The sequence below is a fragment of the Sus scrofa genome, chromosome 2 (assembly GCF_000003025.6).
Source record: "Sus scrofa isolate TJ Tabasco breed Duroc chromosome 2, Sscrofa11.1, whole genome shotgun sequence".
NCBI classification, from domain to species: Eukaryota; Metazoa; Chordata; class Mammalia; order Artiodactyla; family Suidae; genus Sus; species Sus scrofa.
In genome coordinates this window covers 91,706,423-91,724,835 of record NC_010444.4, presented here as the reverse complement: position 1 = coordinate 91,724,835, position 18,413 = coordinate 91,706,423, and the positions used below count along the sequence as shown (strand labels likewise).

The 18,413-nt window shown below is 39.2% G+C and overlaps 1 protein-coding gene across 4 annotated transcripts in view; it reads right to left on the bottom strand.

Moving 5' to 3' along the window:
* The window catches only part of VCAN (versican), a 129,498-nt gene that overhangs the window by 86,839 nt on the left and 24,246 nt on the right, over positions 1 to 18,413 (bottom strand). For all 4 annotated transcript variants that reach the window (XM_021081073.1, XM_005661536.3, XM_005661535.3 and 1 more), the window contains 4 exon segments: positions 13,970 to 14,045; positions 5,980 to 6,357; positions 2,417 to 2,591; positions 2,204 to 2,331 (listed from right to left, as the gene is read on the bottom strand). In XM_021081073.1, the coding sequence (XP_020936732.1) occupies positions 2,204 to 2,331; positions 2,417 to 2,591; positions 5,980 to 6,357; positions 13,970 to 14,045 (757 nt within the window).

Genomic DNA, 18,413 nt, shown 5'->3' with positions numbered 1-18,413 from the left:
CAACCAAAGTATGCTCTATTACACATCACAAGTTTTCAGTTATCAAATCTGTGGACCATTTATCCCAAGCAAATGTACAACTCTATGAAACAGAGTTGGGTTACACTGGAACAGAGACTGGCTTTACCAATAACTGTTGTCCTAGAAGTGATGATGTTTACAGCGGTGGAGAAGGACTCTTACGTGACTGGAAATCCTTTGGATTGTGCTGTATGTGCACATCCTCAGAGTGGCTCTTCTGACAGAGCTCAGTTTTCCCCAAACTCTAGACATGATACTCCAAACAGGTTGTGGGGAGCCAGCTCTTAATGGTACAATATGGCGAGAGATCCTTGGCAGGGCTTCTACCACCAAGACCTGCCAAAAGTATCTCACACAGTATTTGTGGAGGGCATGGAATTTCTGGAACTTCTGCAGAAGCAGAAAGTCCTCTGAGCTTCAACGAAGTTAGGGATTCTGTAGCCTTAGAGAGCAAGGTTTGGTAGCTCCATCAGGATAAAACTGAAGAGAAGACACACAGGGGCTCCTAGGTGCTCCTTCTGGTAGCACTGTAAGTGAATAAGCCTCTCTCTCCATCAGGAGGCTGGCTGGCGATGCTTATTTTTATTGGGATCAGATTGGCCACGGATTTGTACCTGAAAGCCTCTATTTAAATTATATTTGGTAAAGATATTTTTGGTAATTATAACTTATGTATACCTTTTCAAAAATGATCTCTGGTTTAGTTCCAGTATTACCAGAATTCCAGGATTTTTTTTTATAACTATCGCTCTAATAGATACTATTCTAAATTAAAATACCAATGAAAAAACAAATTCCACCTTACTGAATTTGAATACAAATTTCCATCTTACTGAAATAGCAGTAACTAAATTTATTTCCTAGGACCAGATTCCCCTAGCAACTATCTCTTTTTCTATGCGAAAAGTTACCTAAACTTGAAATAAACTTAAACTTAAGAGAAGGAGATAAGCTCACTCTACCTATCTATCTATTTATATCTCATAGCTTGCATTTTACATATATTTTCCCTTTGTCTGAAAAAAATGGAAATTACTAGTATCTGAAGTTTTGGTTTAGAAAATAAATTTATCATTCTTAAATGATAGTTATAATAAGAATGTTAAGATGCAAGAGAAGCACACTTAAGCAGCCTCTTTGGAAGCAGCCCTTCCTATTCAAATTTAGCCAGAGCATTCGGCAAATATAAGCAGCTTATTTTCTAGCTTTCAGTCTCTGAGGTTGTTTACTCAATTCATAGAATCATAGAATTTTAATGTTGGAAGAGACTATGGGAATTATCTAGTCCAACCTCCTCATTTTGAAAGAAAATTGAGATCATTCTTTTGCTGTGCACCCAGCCAAAATTAAAAGTATAATTCAAAAAAACAAAACTTGTATTTATATATTTAGGCTTCTAAGATACCTGTTGCTACAAATAAAATTCCATTTCCAAAGTCACAGAAACTTCCATTCCACTTGTCTTATAATAAAACTGCATCTTGTCCTTAGATAAAGTCACCACAAGAGAACTCAAAATGGTGTCTAAATAAGAGTCTAACTGATGCTGAGTGAGAAATGGTAGTGTCAGAATCAACCAGACTCTAAGCACCTCTAAAGCAAGGCTTGTATCTTACCTCACTTCACAGCCCTTACAATGAGCAGAGTACCTACTGCAGCTTTGTTTTGTTTTTTTAATGTGTTGATTGATTGAATGAATGAATGATTGCTCTAAATATTAGGGTAGCAAAGTGAACATGAGGTGAAGCAAAGCATGAAAATCCTTCCTGGGCTGGTTTGTGTTATTCAGTTTTGCTTTGGGGTGTTTATCAGCTCTTAGATTCGGAGTGGTTTGTCATCACAGGATTTTACCTGAAGTTCTTACAAGAATAGGTACCACCCTTACAGATTTCTATTCTTAATGCTCTAAAAGTGTATTGGAAACAGTCCAATAGCAGCAGGACTGAAAGCAAACCTGCCATTAACTGAAGACATTTCGAACCTACATAACCACTTACACGGCCCTCCTTCTCTTTCCACTTTAATTTAAGCCTATTTCACCACAGAATCGTACAGTCATTTAAACTAAATGTCGCTGTTTGGAATTCAAACAAACAGGAAGACTTACTCTATCCAATATGCTCCCAGTCTCACCTCAGTTTTTCTCAGTCCAAATGAAGCTATAGGAATTTGAACGTCTTACCATCCAGATGGTCCACGTAACAATACACATCGTAAGTCTCATGGGGAGCACGGAATCCGTAGGTCCTGACTCCTTCCTTCCCCATCATATCTCCGTAACAGCCTTCTCGGGGAGTCCGGATGGGATATCTGGGGAAACAAAGGACTAGGAAGTAGCACTTTATTCTCACTCTCAAATGAATGAAATAAAGCTGGTTGCCCTCAGACTGCTCACCTAACAGTCTGATCAGACAGCCAGCCTGCATCACATTGCTCAAATCCGTCTTCATAGGCGGCATGGAGCTGCTCTGGGGTTGCTATGACTGCTCCGATATCCAGACAAGCCTTCTGCGCAGCCTCAAAATTCAGAGTGTACCTGCTCGTCGCTGCCCTGTAGTGAAACACAACTCCTGCAAAGATAGGAGCAAAGCATTATGGGCATGGCCAAGTCTCCTACTGTACTGTGCAGTTTCTCACTGGAGCAACAGGTCAAATGACTCGCCAACGTGGTAACAACATCATGATACTTCTTTATTGGGACTTTATATAGCATTAGGCATGCTGATGGTGATCTGAGGAGGTCCAGAAATACTGTACATTCAGGTGTCCCATTCTGGCCCATTAGGGAGTTTCCTAGCTGGGAATTTTCTGTTCCCACACAAACCATCTGAGAAAAATATTTAGGCCACTGAATCCCAAATGGTGACTAGTTGTCCCAATTACAGATAGTATTCAGGCTATCATAGGGACCCTGGACAACTAAAGGGATTAGGTGCCTCAGAATATACAAAGCATTCAGGGGGCCACAAAATCAACTTTTACTCCATGTTTTTACTCAGGGCCAACTCAGCAGCACAAGGAACCTTCACCAATACCGCATCTCCCAAACATGAAACTTGGAGAGACTGACTTTCAGAGACAATGTACTGAAATGGAAAAAAGACACTGGACTATGCATAAGTGAGAAGGCTTATTCCAATCCTTAACTTACTCCTCAATCATATGTAAGCCTTCATTTCCTCCCCCATAAAGTGAAACTAATATTTCTTTTGTTATTTGATGGATATGTAGGTCAAGTTAGGGAAAGGATTTTAAAATGTTGGATAGACTACTATGATAAGTGTTTATCATCTTCACTACTTGATCTGCATAACTTAGGGTCTCTGGCAGGGCAGTTAAAATGTATGATTTTTACCCCAAAGACAGCCTGAAATAAAGTCCTCCAGATTCCTGGATAGAAGCCAGACATCCTGGCATGTGCCTCAAATTCCATTTTGGTGTATTTTATGAGTTGCATAAACTAGTGGTCCTTGAACTGTGTGCTCCAGGGGGGTCAAGGAACTGTCACAGGCCTGAGGAAAGAGCAGCTGAGGGGATGGAGCATTGGTCCCCTTTCCCACTTCAGCAAGAGTGTCTCCATTTTTAATTGGAGAAAATATGGTGACTGATTTTCATAAGACAGCAAAGTGAGTCAAGCTAATGTACCTGGGCAGTCACTGGAAAATAGAAATTGGGGTAACTGGGGTTTATGGATGAGAATTTATTGAATCATGTACTTAAGACCATGTTTTGGTTATGAGGAGTTAATTTGGGTTTCCAAAATACCTTCACTCTCTTTTTACTCCTAGTAATTTCCTGGAGTTGACAACAGTTTTTCTCTCTCAGAGCCTGACTTCTAGCTGTAAGCCTGTCTCCCACATGCTTATCCTTAGATTGTCTCTCTCTTCCAAAACAAGTGTCAATAAAGTATCTACGGGGGACAGTCCAGCCATGTAATAAATAAGCACCTCTCATCAGTGTCAATACAAAAAGACCTGCACAGGCACCAAGCAGATGCACTGACATCTGTCATTCATTTTCACATTACTGCTACTGCAAAGAAAAAAGCTGATCAAATGCCCTTTTAGAAAATCTGCATCTTGATAGAACAACTCTAAAATTACTAGGAAGTATATATGGTGCTATCTAGTCAGTATGAGACAGAGTTTATAATGACTCTGAGTGGTTTGAAATTAGTCTTATGTTGATCAAAGCTTCAAAAAGCCTTCTTGGTAATTAAAAATCTTCCTTGTGCACTGAAGATTTGGCAGTCAGGGGGCACAAAGGGGCCTCCGGGACCAGGGCAGGGAGTATCAGGCTGTATAAGTATCTGCAATTGTTGGGATAATTTGAAGACCTCCTGGGGCTAAGGAGATTAAGTGGAGGATTTTCATTGTTTCAGAGGGGAAAGAGGCAAATCCATTGCTATTTTTTTAATGATAAAAATTGTAAGGAGCTGTTAAACTCCTTTGGGGATTTTAAAAATATATACATATTTATAAACAATTATATATAATATGTATCTAATACTACATATACATGTACTTTACACTATACAAAGAATTATATACATCTATCTATATCTATCTGTATGTATGTATGTATGTTCCAGCATACAAAAAGAGAGAGATCAGTAAAACAAAGCAATCCTAAGCTAACCAAAGTAAACAATAAACAGGTGAAAAGAGCAAAGAGCTCAGGATATTTAGTGGATGCCTGGAAAACATAAAAATAGATTTACAGAAGAGAACAATAGATTCTGAATGTACAAGGATGTTCAGAAAGTTAATTTGTCACATCTGAAATTCAAAGTATTTCCTTTTGGCTACACAAGAAAGAATTTCAATAAAACCCTTTGTATATATTTCTGAAAGGTAAATATTTTATAGGGAAATGGAGGGTTAGAAGAAAAATCTGTTTCATCATGTCTGGGTATTAGAATTTTGCTTAATAACTTGCCAAAATATTCTGCTTCCAAGAGCTATGGCCTTATGTGTGTACCCAATTAAAGCAATTTTTCTTTGCTTTGTCTCCTAACCTAAATTCAAATGACATATAAACCACCACTGAAAGGGGGTGAAAACTGTCTCATAGCAAGACTTAATAGATAACAACCAGTGTACTGGCCTTAAAAAAATTCTCCAAGTTCTTCTTTTGATCTAATTCAAATATTTATTGAGTCCTAGTCTTTTCAAGGCACTCTATGTACCATGAAACTTATCAGGTGCCTTATTTCTTCAATGTAAGTTGATATAATTTATATTTCTTAAAAGCAAATTCAACCATTTTAATAGTCATATGAGAACAATGAGAAAAAGGAAGAAAAGTGTGTGCGTGTGTGCATGTATGCATGTATATGCATATACACACTCCTATAAAAATTAAAGCATAATGTAGATCAGCCTTTACAGTCTTAGAAAATAATCACTGATAGGTCTCAATAATGAAATAACTAATGATTCTTGAGCTACAAACACATATGCACATACACCCCCCCACCCCACCCCCCACACACATATATATATGTATTCATTATATCTAGTATAAAAAGGCACCTTCCTTGACACCAGAACAAAAAACAGTTCATTTTTGGTGGAAGACATGGACTGTTGAGGTGAGTGATGTCTTTCCCCGTTGTCTAAACCCTGAACAATGGCTACTTTCTTTTTTTTGGTCTTTTTAGGGCCACACTAGGGGTTGAATCAGAGCTCTAGCCGCCAGCCTAATGCCACAACCACAGCAATGCGGGTTCTGAGCCCCATCTGCAACCTACACCACAGCTCACGGCAATGTCGGATCCTTAGCCCACTGAGCAAGAGCCAGGGATTGAACCCGCGTCCTCATGGATACTAGTGGGGTTCATTAACCACTGAGCCACAACAGTAACTCCAACAATGGCTACTTTTGAATATTGTTTCAACACACTTCTGAACCAGGTATCATGTTATGCCAGCTTCTTACAGATTCCCAAAGCCTTACCATCCACAGCCAATGACACGGAGTCTTGTGTGTCTTCTATCCCATACATGACATCACAGCGGTAAAGGCCTGCATCACTGGCAAGGAGTTTGACCATGGTGAGTGAGGCATCACCCACATCCTCCGGATGTGTAGGCACCGACACTCTTCCTTTGTAGCCCTGACCAATCTTGATATTCCCATTTTGGGCCACAAGAACAGTAGTCTCCTTTAAATCTTTTCCACTCTTGTCCAATTCAATCTTAGACCATTTAATTCGGAGAAATTCACTGGTGGTGTTGTAACTGGGTGGTAAGGTAGGCATAGTTGAAAAATGACAAGGTAGGTTGACTTTTCCAGAGAGGGAGCCCTTGACAGGTGGGCTTTTTTCCACTTTGACTAGAGGAAAGAGAAAATATCAAATTAGCAACTTGAGTCTATTAAATATGTGAAAGGATAAGAAGCCTTAGAAGGATTTGGTTACATCTTCAATATGTGAAATAATTAGAATGGCTGTATATACAAACAATAGTACACAATTTCAGTGATGTTTTATAACAAAGACAGGGATTAATAATGCACATTTTTCATGTGTTAAAAATATGGCATTTATTTTATTTTATTTATTTCTTTTTATGGCTGCACCTGAGGCATATGGAAATCCCCAAGCGAGGGGCTGAACTGGAACTGCAGTTGTAGGCCTACACCACAGCCACAGCAACACCAGATCCGAGCCACATATGTGACCCATGCTGTTTGCAGCAATGCCAATCCTTAACCCACTGAGTGAGGCCAGGGATGGAACCTGCATCCCCATGGAGACAATGTCAGGTTCTTAACCTACTGAGCCATAATAAGAATGCCAATAGTTCCATCGTGCGCAGTGTTAACAATCGACTAGGACCATGAGTTGCGTCTCCTGCTTGCTCAGTGGTTAACGGTCGGCGTTGCGTGAGCTGTGGTGTAGGTGCAGACGAGGCTCGGATCCGCGTTGCTGTGGCTTGGGTAGGCGTGGCTGCAGTCCAATTCATCCTAGCTGGAACCTCATATGCGTGGAGGCCAAGAAATAGCAACAACAACAACAAAAAAAAAAAAAAAAAAAAGAATGCCAATGGCTCCAATAGCAAGTTAAAGTATTTGTAACTTAGTATTTAATACAAACAAAATAAGTGATAAAATAGGGCAAGTTTAGGAAGGTAAGCCATCAAGGGCAAGAGACTAGTCTCAGCAATAAAGATTTAAAAGACTGGACCAAAGAGCAGGTGAAATACAAATTTAAGTCTACAGGTCAGAAGATGGAAAAATGGGCAACTGCCACATTACTTTAGAGGAAATGAAAACAAAACTCAAAGGGGAAGTGAAACTTTAAAAAGGATTTCAGTAAACTGGAGCAGAAGTAAGTCCAACTTGAAGGACCCTCTATGGTTCAGTGTTTGAACCGAAGACTATCACCAGAACGACAAATCCTCCTGCAGTCTCTCTGCAGTGAAATATTACCTTTCAATTATATCCTGGGGGAAAACCTGGCTTCTCCTCCCCTAAACCCTCCTGAAGTGTTAATCTACAGAATGCCTTTTTGTTTTTTTGTTTTTTGCATTTTTTTTTTTTTTTTTGTGCCAAGCCTGTGGAAATTCCCGGGCCAGGGATCAAACCTGTGCCACAGCAGTGACAACACCAGATCCTAAAATTCTAGTCCAAGAATGGCTTTCTGTTTAAGCCCTTAAACCTTTTTTTTCTTTTTTTCTTTTTTTTTGCTTCTTAGGGCCACACCCACAGCGTATGGAAATTCCCAGGCTAGGGGTTGAATTGGAGCTACAGCTGCAGCTGCTGTCCTATGCCACAGCCACAGCAACACGGGATCTGAGTTGTGTCTGCAACTTACACCACAGCTCACGGCAATGCCAGATCCCCAACCCACTGAGCGAGGCCAGGGATGGAACCCGCAACCTCATGGATTGGTTTCCACTGTGCCACAATGGGAACTTCCTAAGCCCTTAAACTTTTAATAAGAGTATACTGAGTACATCTTAACCCCATTACATGCAAAAGAAACATTCTTTCACTCTTACAGGAATCTATACCTTTCCTCTCCTTCTTATACCATCGTCTAGTCTCTACTAGTTGGCCAGACAATTTGTTGGTACTAATAGAAACAATTATTAATGCAATGCACAAGGAACTCTCAGTTCATGCATATGCAATGAACCATAATAGTAACTCCTAAGTGGAGTGAAATAATGTTTCTTCTTTTTTTTTGTCCTTTTTAGGGCTGCAGCCACGGCCTATGTAGGTTCCCAGGCTAGGGGTCTAATTGGAGCTGTAGCCACTAGCCAAAGCCACAGCCACGTCTGAACGGATCTGAGCCGAGTCTGCAACCTACACCACAGCTCATGGCAACACTGGATCCTTAACCCACTGAGCGAGGCCAGGGATCCAACCCGCAACCTCATGGTTCCTAGTCGGATTCGTTTCCTCTGTGCCATGACGGGAACTCCAGAAATAATGTTTCTTAATTAACAAAATGATGTGTGTCTAACACTTAGTGTGTTAGTGGTCAAAAGTATTAGTAACATGCATCTCAATATGCACACACATCAGAAATGATACAGATGTCAGTGTAGCCCTATAGGTTCAGTTGGGGATAAGTCATTTTGAAAACCACAAGAAGATATTATGAAGATACTATGCTCTTTAAAAAAAAAATGTTCCTTATTGCTGAAGATTAAAATTCAACTTCAAAAAAACTGGATCCCACTAGGGAGATGAAGACAACACAAAAATATGCATTTTTGCCAAGAAAGGGAGTCCTGAGAAGGTGTGGAAATTCTATGATCTAAAAATCTCCTAATTTATATTCATCATATGTTCTAGGAAATTCCATTTCCCTTCCTTCCTGAGGCATTATTAGATGATTAGCTTTACAAATAAAATACTGCTTTTTAAATGGCAGATAAACATCTTTATTATCAACCCTAATTATGGTATAAATTATAAGACTCTTTAGCACCTCCTTAAAAATGAGTTTAAGATAAGTGACTTTTTGTTTGTTTGTTTGTTTGTTTTAGTGCTGCATCCGCAGCATAGCATATGGAGGTTCCCAAGTTAGGGGTCCAATCAGAGCTGTAGCTGCTGGCCTACACCACAGCCACAGCAATGCCAGATCTGAGCCATGTCTGTGACCTACACCACAGCTCACAGCAAAACTGGATCCTTAGGCCACTGAGCGAGGCCAGGGATCAAGCCCGTGTCCTCATGGATGCTAGTCAGAGTTGTTTCCGCTGAGCCACAACAGGAACTCCTAGGATAAGTGAGTTTTAATCCTTTAATATTTTTTACTAAAATATAGCTCTTTTCACAATTTTAGGGGAATAAGGGCAGATATGAGATTCAGACCAATCTATCCAATTGGGAGGCTTCTGAGACTTAGAGAATTGCTCAATAACTGTGTTGTAATGAAAAGATATAGTTGAAGAAAATTATGTCAAAAGGTAATTTCCCAAGGGTTATTTATTGTTCTGGGTGTTTATAGATACAAGAAAATTAAAAGCTTCAGTTGGATATAAATATATACACATCTCATTTAGAATCCAGTCCTAACAACAGGATTAACAAAAAGCTGTGTGACCAAGTCTTTTGTGTACAGAATCTTGGGTCTTAATCACTGGGTAAGTTTACCAAATCCAAATATTTTAAGAAAGAAATTTCGTAGCTCAGAGGATAATGTTTATAGATTATGCATGTTTAAAAAAACTCAGCTACATCTAAGATTTGTCTCAAATTCTGACAATACAAGAAATAAAAATGAATGCTAACAAAAAGTTCACTATATCTGCCAGATAGTTTGTGGTCTAAATGAATATAGTAAGGCAGAAATCTCTAAATAATAAATGATAAATTACCTTTTATTCTCTGTTGGTAAATTCCGTAGAGCAAAGATGATGTAAATCCTATCTACACACTTTGATCAAACACATACAAAGACTTTGGCCAAATAAATGTCAGAGCAAAAATGGGGATCTATCACCATCTCAAGTGATAACTATCACTCTCTTCTTCATTCATTTGCTTATGACTATGCATGACTCTGTTTATCGATATTAGATATTAGGGGACTATCCAACTAACTAGGATCAATGCTAGATAATCAATATAAAGTGTATAGTTAAAGCAAAGAGCTCTTTATGCATTAAAATAAAGCCAATAACCAAGAGACAAGGTGTTTATTAAAGTTAGTTATTGACTTTTGAATGCCTAGACAGAAACACAGAAAACCTTAAGATGCAAATACATGTGTTGACTCAGCAAGTTACTCTTCTGCAGTTCACTGTGAACCTGGTGAATCTCTTTCATATGGAGCTTACATCTTCAGTGTTTACCCTTCATATGAAAAAGTAAAAATTCTTCTGAATTTAGCTCCAAAGTAATGGCATCTCTTAATAGCAATGACAGATTTACAAAGAATTGGATGCTTGGGGTAAAGTACAACACAGTGGTTGAGAGCATGGGTTGTGGAGCCTGACTGCCTGGGTTCAATTCCAGGGTCCATCACTAAATTGCTGTCTGATCTTCTACCTTAGCTATGTCTTCAAACCTTTTGGTGCTTCGGTTTCCTCATCTACTACATGGGGAGAATAAAAGCGTCTGTCTCATTGGAGAGTTAAGATGAAGAAAAGTAACAAAGTAAATAAAATACTCAGAAAGAGGTCTCACATGTAGAAATCACTCAGTATTGTTAGCTATTATTACTATTTTAAAATACCACCAAGGAGCCATACTATGAATGTTTGTGTCCCCGGTTTGTATGGGTTCTTTCTTTAAGTGGAGGGATGGTTGCCCTGTTCCTCAAGGTTCTCCCGTTACTCTCTCTGTAATTTCCTTCTACTGCTACCCACCCCAAACAAGTCCCTTTTCACTATCTCTTTTCTATTTCCTCTTTTTCACTTGGTGCTGTTGTCCTTTCCTCTCTGTGACCTTCACCTTTACTTCCTGAAAATGCTGAAGAAGATAGCTCCTGGGAGGTTAGATTGGTGAAGCCTACACTCTGATGACCATCTAGGTCACTCATGGTATTCACACATTGTTTGTTTATTTATTCACTTACTCAACACCCAAGTAATTAAGTGCCAGCAGTGTGTCAAGAACTCTGCTAGAAAATGAAAAACAGTTCTCTTAAAGCTACAGTCTATTTGGGAAGAACAACTTATCATAAGTGAGTGGTATGGACTATAATAGCACAAGGTACAATGGGAACATAGAGAAAGGGCTTCCACATTGGCTGGAAATGGAATGAGAGGTGGGGAAGTGAGAAGTCAGATGTCTCAGAAGTCAGCTCATCCTGAATTCCTCTCTTGCCCTCACCACACCATGTCCAATCCATCCATTGGTCTGAATCCTCCATCTCCACATATCCAGTTCATTTCTCTCCAGCTCTCCTGTCACTACCTGATACAAGCTCCCCATTTCACACATTGGGGACCACAATGACCTCCTAAATGACCTTCCTGCTGCTGCTCTTGCTCTCCTACAACCAAATCTACTTAGAACAGCAAACATTGAAGACATTCATCAATTGTCTTTCACCTGGTGAAACCCTTCTGCATTTCCTTCGGTGTTTCCTGTTAAAATGGGAATAAAATCTAGTCATTTTTCAAGCCTGCAAAGCCCTAGATGGATAAGAGATGTAACAGTGGTAAAGCTCTCACACTCCCAGGACAGTGTGAATTTTTTCCCAGTTCTGCTACTCACTGGTTGTGTGACTTTGAGCAAGTTGCTTTAGTTCTCTGTACCTCAGTTTCCTCTATATCGCACCTTGGTAATGAATGTTTCAAAAAGCTAATGCTAAGCCCTGAAAACTGTTCCCCATCATAGGAAGCTCTTTTCTAATTGTTAGATATTGTTACTATTTACATGAACTGATCTCTGCCTCTCTGTCTGTACCTCCTGCTTTCTTCTGGATCATCGCTCTCCAACTACAGTGACTTTTCTGTTGCTCAAACTCACTACATTTCTTCCTAACTTGGGCTAACTTGGGCTAGCTGGCTCCTCCTCTTCATTCCCATGTCCGTTTAAGTATTACTTTCTAAAAGAGACCTTACCACCACCCCTCCGCCCTATTCCATTCTCTATGATGTCACTCTGCTTTATTTTCATCAATCCAAAAGCACTTGGATTGTTTACTTGTTTATAGCCTGTCTCGTGTAACTAAGGAGATTAAGTTTAATGACATCCAAGACAATATATGACTCATCCACTGATCTCTCTCCGGAGACCCAGACTAGTATCTAGCACATCAAATGTAGTCAACCAATACTGTCAATGGATGGATAAATGACTGCATAGGTGGAAGGATGGATGAGTGAACAGATGGAGTGAAACTTAACCTGTGACTCTTAAGAATGAACTGAAGTGGAACTGTAAAGAAAAAGAGAAGGCACTGCCAAGCAGAAGGAACTGCATGTGAAAAAACAGGGAATAAGAAGGTCTATGAATGGAATTGTAAATTATTTCAGTGATTCCAAAGCACAGAGTAAGTGTAACAAAGAGGTAGAAGCTGAGTCTGGAGAGACTCCAGATGGGAGCAGACCACTGAAACTCAACAGTATCTTTCTTATGGACCAGAGTTCACGAATTTGGAATCGCAGAACACTCATTAGGTGGATATATAATTTAAAGCTAAAAAAAAAAAACCCAGTGCATGTGTATGTATTCAGTTACAAAAGGGGTGGGGGGTAGAATGAAGAGGGAAAAAAGAAATGGAGATGGAGGCTAAAACTTGGCTCTCAGTCTTTTCTCCATCTACTTTTCTTTGTTTTGTTTTGGATGCACCTGCAGCATGTAGATGTTCCTGGGCCAGGTGACTGAACCTGTGCCACCGCAGTGACCTGAGGCACAGCAAAGACAAAACTGGATCCTTAACTGCTGGGCCACCAGGGAACTCCTCTATCTTCTTGACTTTTTTCAAACTCTATCCTCCTGAATATTTGATAGTCTTTTTTTTTTTTTTTTTTTTTTTTTTTTTTTTTTTTTAGTGTAGGAAAGTTCTTGCGTGGAGATGGGGAAGTTGGAATTGAATGTTTGATTATCATAGGGGAATCTGTCGGGGGATGGATAGACTGGGAAGATGGGTGTAACATACACATGCTACTGTATATAAAATAGATAATTAACAAAGACTTGCAGTAAAGCACAGGAAAATCTTCAATATTCTGTAATAACCTACATGGGAAAGAAGAAGGGATATATGTATATGTATAAATGAATCATTTTGCTGTACGCCTAAAATGAATACAACAGTGTAAGTCAACTATGCTCCAACAAAATTTTTTAAAAATATGCCCAATGCCACATATAAGCCTTTTTGCACAGTCTGAAAGTAATCTGGGAAGTTACTGAAAGCCACTTTTTTTTTTTTTTTTTTTTTAAGGGCTACACCCATGGTACCTGGAGGTTTCCAGGTTAGGGGTCAAATCAGAGCTACAGGTGTTGGCCTATGCCACAGCCACAGCAACACTGGATCCAAGCCGCATCTGCAACCTACACCATAGCTCACAGCAATGCCAGATCCTTAACCCACTGAGTGAGGCCAGGGATCGAACCTACAACCTCATGGTTCCTAATTGGATTTGTTTCTGCTGCACCATGATAGGAACTCCCCACTTGCTTTTTTAATATGCTGTTCATTATTTTGTTATGATTGATTTACTTAAAAACTACTGTTTTCAGCCTAATAATACTTTAGCTAACAGTGTTCAGAAATGAATAGATGAAGAATTAACCCTATGTTTTATAATTCTATATTCCCATCCCATCCCTTAGTACTTCAATTTTTACTTCAATTACTCTTAACGAAATTGTTACCACACTTACTTTTTTTTTTTTTTTTTGGCCAAACCCAGGTCATGCAGAATTTCCTAGGCCAGGGATCAAACCCGTGGCACAGCAGTAACCCAAGCCACAGCAGTGACAACACTGGTCCCTAACCCAGTAGGCCACCAGGAACTCCCACACTTACCTTTATGTAGCGCATGAACTGCTATTAAGGTAGAGCACATCCATAAGATGCTCTTTATAGTTATCAACATCTTGTCCTAGAAGTGAAGAGAAACACAAAGTAAATCATAGGCATTCAGGTTTGTGGGAGGCCAAAAATCACATGCTTATTTGGGCATCATATGCAACAAGAGTACAAGACACAGCTCTCTTAGATTGTAAAAACAGGAGGAAACTTGCAATAGGAGAAGTTGTCCCAACACTTTAATTATTAGTTTGACTCTCGCCCAATGTGGTAGTTACCAAAATAATTCCAGAACCCAATTTGGGGACATACAACAATGCGAATGTGTGGGGCAACCACAACGGGGTAGGCTGTTAGAAGAACAATATAGACCACAGCCTAAGTAACTAGTGGCTAGGAGCTTTCACAAGGAGGGAGGGGCGACCACAAAATCTATTTAGAAACAGGAAGTTGGTCATAGATGGAACAAGAGAAAATAGGGAAGCAGTAGGGAGAAATGTTGAAAGCAAGGGATTTGCATCAAATGTGAGGTAGGAGGAAAGTGGTTGGTGGTTCATGCACATGGTCCAGAACAGAGACCAAGGTCCTCAGCAGGCTTTTTAAAGCACAGACTCAATTTAGTTTCTAGGGGGCTGAACAAACAAAACAAATGTATTATAAGGAGTTGTTAATTACAGAAAAGGCCAGGGCTTGCCATGAGTTTTAAAGCAGTTCCAACTGTCTGAAGGGTAAAGAATGAAAGAAAACACCCTGTACTGAGAGTGAAGAAAACTCTGCCCTGGCTTTGCTATTAATCTGTTGTGTGACTTGGGGGAAGACATTTAAAAATCTAGGTCTCTGAATGGTCCCTTCCAGCTCAGATTTCTATATAGCTATCATTATGGGGAGGATAAGTGCCATTTTGGGGGACCATCTAGAAATCAAAGAGCCAGCCTCGAAAGAAATGCAGAAGACTTATTTGATCTCCATACTTGTTTCCTTGTCAGTTACATTTAGAACTGCTCCATAACAGCCATGGCTGGTTGGCTACCCAGTAGCCATTCCTCTCTTTTCTAACAAAACTCTGATTCCATTCTGCCATCTACCTCCTTCACAAAGCCATAGAACCTGGGTCAAGCCCCAGCCCTAGGGGATGATCCTGATTATTCTAAGTCAGTTACACTGATCCTGTTTCTTCTACCAATGAGTGGTTTTGGAGTGAGTGTACGATGCAATTTTGGCCAGTGAAATGTGAGAGGATCTCGCAGGGGGTGGAGGGTTTGCTCCTGCGAAAACTATGCGCATTTTAAGAAGGAAAAAAAAAAAGGAAGAGATGGTTGCTTTTCTTCACAGGACTTTATCAAGATAGGATATATCTCTTGGAACTGCTGTATCCACCTTACATCCATGAATATATAAGCTAGCCTCTGGGATTAAGCTGAGAAAGAAGCAGGAGAGGAAGGGATGAAGTGCTCAGGCATTAGACCCACAGCCAGATATATCCTCAAACCTTTTCTATGAGATAATAAATTCCTCTATTATTTAAACTCAATAAAATCAGGGCTTTTTGTTATTTGTATCTAAAGGCATCCTAACTGACACATATTTGAGTTGGTACTCTAAGTAACTTCCTTAGAAAATATCTAGGGAGTTCTCATCGTGGCTCAGTGGAAACAAATGCAACTAGTATCCACGAGGATGTGGGTTCGATCCCTGACCTTGTTTAGTGCATCGGAGATCCACCATTGCCGTGAGCTATGGTGTAGGTCACAGATGTGGCTCGGATCCCGTGTTGCTGTGGCTGTGGCGTTAGCTGGCAGCTGTAGCTCCAATTTGACACCTAGTCTGAAAACTTCCATATGCCATGAGTGTGACGCTAAAAAGAAAAAGAAAAGAAAAGAAAAGATCTACATTCTGCATTATTTAGAAAACCCAGATTAAAAAGAAGTAAATGCTATAACAATCCAAGTCCAATACGGGCTCAAATTCAATTTCCTAAGTAATGACAGCTATTTCTTTTTCCTTGATATTCTTCCCCATTTGATTATTTTACATGTCTTGAAATAAGTGTTAGAACCTTTAAAATAAAATTATAAATTTCTATATATTTCTTGAAGACCATTTTTTACTTAATATATTATATATGTCACATTTTTCATAAATAGGCCATTTGACAGCTCACAATGAAAAGAATATAATTGAAAATCCTAAATTAACCTAGATAATTAAGTTTATTATTTATCATATAATTACTGAGATAAGCTTACAGATGTTGTTAAAAACTGGGAAATTAGGTTTATACATTTCTGGATTTTTTGTAAGATATACAGCAAGCCAGAAGTATATACCTATACCTCAATACTATTACACTAGTTCAGGGAAAAATTAAGATATCAATTTCACATATCCTAAAGTTTCCAGCAAAATGAAATTTTAGACTGTATTATACAATGCTATTAAAGACAATGCATTCCATGATTACTAACTGAATCCAAATAAGAAATCTTTTTTTAATTATGCTTATAAACAATAATTCCCCATTGTCCTTCAAGAAAAATTGTTCTTTTTTTTCAGGAAATTTTTATAACCATCATTTTAAAAGTCTGGGCTCCATTGCCACATAACCCTGAATTCAAGTTCTGAATCCTCTGCTTATACTCTGTGGTTTTTGGGTAAGTTACTAACTCTCATTTCTGGTGGCAATTTAATAGTGAGAAGCATAACCTAATTATTGGCATAACTGTGAGAGCTGATAAAATAATACATTGAACTATAGCTCTGTAACACACTCTATATTCAATACTCAATATTTACTATTAAAATTTCTAATTCAAGCTTTCTTTTTCTTTTTCTCTTTCTTTTTTTGCCTTTTTAGAGCCTTACCCACAGCATATGGAGGTTCCCAGGCTAGGGGTCAAATCAGAGCTACAGCTGTCAGTCTACACCACAGTCAGAGCAACACAGGATCTGAGTTGTGTCTGCAGCCTATACCACAGCTCATGGCAGCTCTGGATCTTTAACCACTGAGCGAAGCCAAGGATCAAACCCATGTCCTGATGGATGCTGGTCAGATTCGTTTCCACTAAGTCACAACGGGAACTCTGAACTCAAGCTTTCTACCACTGTTCTCTTCCTGGTTTTATATCATTAACAGTAAAAAGAAAAGTAGTTAAAGCTCTTGGATTTGAAAATAATAACTGAATTACCACTATAGTTGTGTATAACTTTGGGTTTACAGTATATCACTCTTTAAGTTATTGCTATGTCCTTTAAATCATTACTTAGAAATGTATGTTATCTCCTATATGGAACAGTAGGCTTCTGGAAGGCAAAACCAGTATCATATTCAACTTACTAATTCCTACAATCTTTCTAAAGTGTTGACTTCAGAGTAAACCATTGAGGGAGGTTTGTTGACCAAATGAATGACCAATCCTCCATTTCCTCTTTAGAAACATTCTCTGAAGTGTCAACAAACTCTTTAAACATGAGTGAGTAGGCTAAATAACACCTGAAATATATTTGGTATTTACTGTGACTCAATAATATCTGATGTTTGTTGACATCTAGAGTGTCAGATCTTGCAACAAAACCAGAGGAGGTGTAATCCTAACCAGGAATGAGTCTTCAGCATCCTAATTTCCTATCCAAGACAGATACTCCAAAGTCTAACTCTTTGTGTCATACTTTCTCCTTATAAAAGTGCCTCTTTTTTTGGGGGGGTATGGGGTGGGGAGATAATCCTTCATCTAAATAACAAGTATACTCATCACTTGCCCAAGAAAGACTGTCCCTAAGACAAGGCTTAGGGGAGGAAGCCAGTGCATTAAAAGAACATGAGAAGATCACTTATGTTTTAAACACATTTGCACAAATATGTTTAAGTAAACTGCCAACATTTAAAAATCAGAGTGTTCACACTAAGTCCCAGATCTCTGACTTCATATGGAAAGTCAGATCTAGCAGCTCTAGGTCCATATTCTGGCTGGCCAATCATCAGCACTAAGCAAGTGGCAGCCTCTGGCCTTGATTCTGTGCACTCAGGATTATCACTGGCCCCACTTTGCCTCTCATCCATTTCCACTCCATGCCTGTTCCCTACAGTCACCGGAGCTTGCAACTCAAATGCCCAAAGTTGTGGCTTCAGAATTGCACTTCCACTGCCTCTTCCTTAGAGTCCATGGACATACATTTCATTTCTCTAATTTTCCTAAGTCTGTGTTCATGCTCATGGTTGCTAATAAAGCACACCACATGCCTTCCTTGATTTTACTAAATGAGAAACTTTCTGAAGCTTCTTTGTTTTTAGCACCACTCTGACCCCCATTTCTATTCTTCTGCCCTTCTGGATCTGTCTTATAAGCATTATCTGTTAGTGATAACAAGTCTGTCTGCAGAGAAAGACCTGGGAGATATGGGAGCCAGTGCCTATATTTAGTCTTCTACCCCAGTGAAGTCAATG